The sequence below is a fragment of the Hyaloscypha bicolor genome, assembly GCF_002865645.1.
Source record: "Hyaloscypha bicolor E unplaced genomic scaffold K444scaffold_182, whole genome shotgun sequence".
NCBI lineage: Eukaryota > Fungi > Ascomycota > Leotiomycetes > Helotiales > Hyaloscyphaceae > Hyaloscypha > Hyaloscypha bicolor.
This window is the reverse complement of record NW_020194684.1, coordinates 738,648-740,273: the sequence shown is the minus strand read 5'-3', so window position 1 is coordinate 740,273 and position 1,626 is coordinate 738,648. Positions and strand designations below refer to the sequence as shown.

At 23.7% G+C, this 1,626-nt stretch overlaps 1 protein-coding gene across 1 annotated transcript; it reads left to right on the top strand.

Moving 5' to 3' along the window:
- Nucleotides 1-319: 319 nt before the first annotated feature.
- K444DRAFT_544082 (uncharacterized protein) lies at nucleotides 320-565 on the top strand (the record flags this gene model as incomplete). Its single annotated transcript, XM_024876024.1, has 1 exon — nucleotides 320-565. A coding segment is annotated over one exon (246 nt), but the record flags the coding sequence as incomplete, so codon positions are not given.
- Between the last annotated feature and the right edge of the window lie 1,061 nt (nucleotides 566-1,626).

The following is a 1,626-nucleotide window of genomic DNA, read 5'->3' as shown; positions in this document are numbered from 1 at the left end:
TATTTAATACTAATTATTAAATATTTATATTAAAACTCATAACCGAGAATAAGAATTACTACCGATCTGGACTAATATTTCTTAATAAAATTCAGTAACTTGAATTAGTATAGAAACTAATAAAATATTATATATATCTCGTTTTCTGCTATTATATATAATACTACCTGTTACTAATTAAATACTTAACTTATAGTATAAAAAGAACTATATTTCTATTATACCTAAATGAAAATATTATAAAGTTAGTTAGATCTGGGTCAAATATAGCCTATAACCGATAGAATAGTAAACCAATCCGTTTATAGATATATTAATTATATCTCGTTTCGGAAAAGAAAGACTTTATAATAAGGTAGTATTAATAGTATTTATTACTGAGTATACGAATATCCTAATTCCTAAGCTATATTATTACTTTAAAGATAATAAGGCCATTTATCTAATTATAGAATATATTAAAAGAATAGGTATAAATGAGCTTGAGGAGGAGAAACGGAAGTTTATTAAAAAGGAACTAGAGGTTTATTTAGAGTTATTAAAAGAGATAAAGTCAAAATTTTAGAGAGGGCCTTCAGGAATTATATATTACTTATATTAATAATAAGCTTTCTTTATTTTTACTAATATATCTAGGTTATACTACTATATTATATTATAGTTAAAAGTGGCTATTAAGAGCGGAAAATGAAGCCTTTTGAGTCTGAGGAGCTAGTATTTAACTATAGTAACTTGTTAATATATAATATAATCATTAATCCCGTAATACTAAAAGTAAAGACTATAATTAATTAGGAGTATATAGGTTTCTATCCAGTATAGTTTAAAGGGAAGTTCTTTAAGAGAATAGGGCCTTTAGTTATATAGAAAGGGGAAGAGAATAATAAGAATAGATTACTTAATATTATAATTAAGAATGAACTAAAATGAGCTGAGATAAACTGAGATTAGATAAGAATCTAGTAGGTAATAGGATTATAGAAACAGGATATTTTGTCTTTAGTAACCAAATATAAAGCAAGTATTGAAATATGGGCCTATAAGTAGAACTAAGTTATTTCTTTCTCTTTCCGACTATATTTCTGCTTTTTCTTCTAAAAGAAAAATAAAAGATTTCTTTACTTAAAAAAGGAGTTTCCTAATATAGGCTTTAACTTATAGCTTATACTATCTCTATTTATATATACCTGAGATTATTATAATTCTGACTTAATTTAATTTAATTACTAGCTAATAATTATAATTAATTAAATTATTTAATATATTATTTCTAATTCTATTATTATATTTAAAGATATTTCTTCTATTATAGTTATGGCTAATACTAATATACTGCCTTTTAGAAGAAAGATATAATAGTAGGAATGGCCTTTGAAATAGAATATAAAAGTATAATAGAAGAGATAGCTACTTAATAAAAGAGGTATAGTAATAGAACTAGTGGCTTAGAAGAGTATAAAAGGTATAGTATAGGAAACGGCTTCTTGAAAAAAAGGTATAGTAATAGATATAGGTCTCTAGAAAAGGTTAGAAAAGTATAAAACAAGAAATAGCTTCTTATTTAAAAGAGGATATAAAGATATAATAGAAGAAATAGTAGCTTTAAAGAAAGGTATAGTAGTAGAT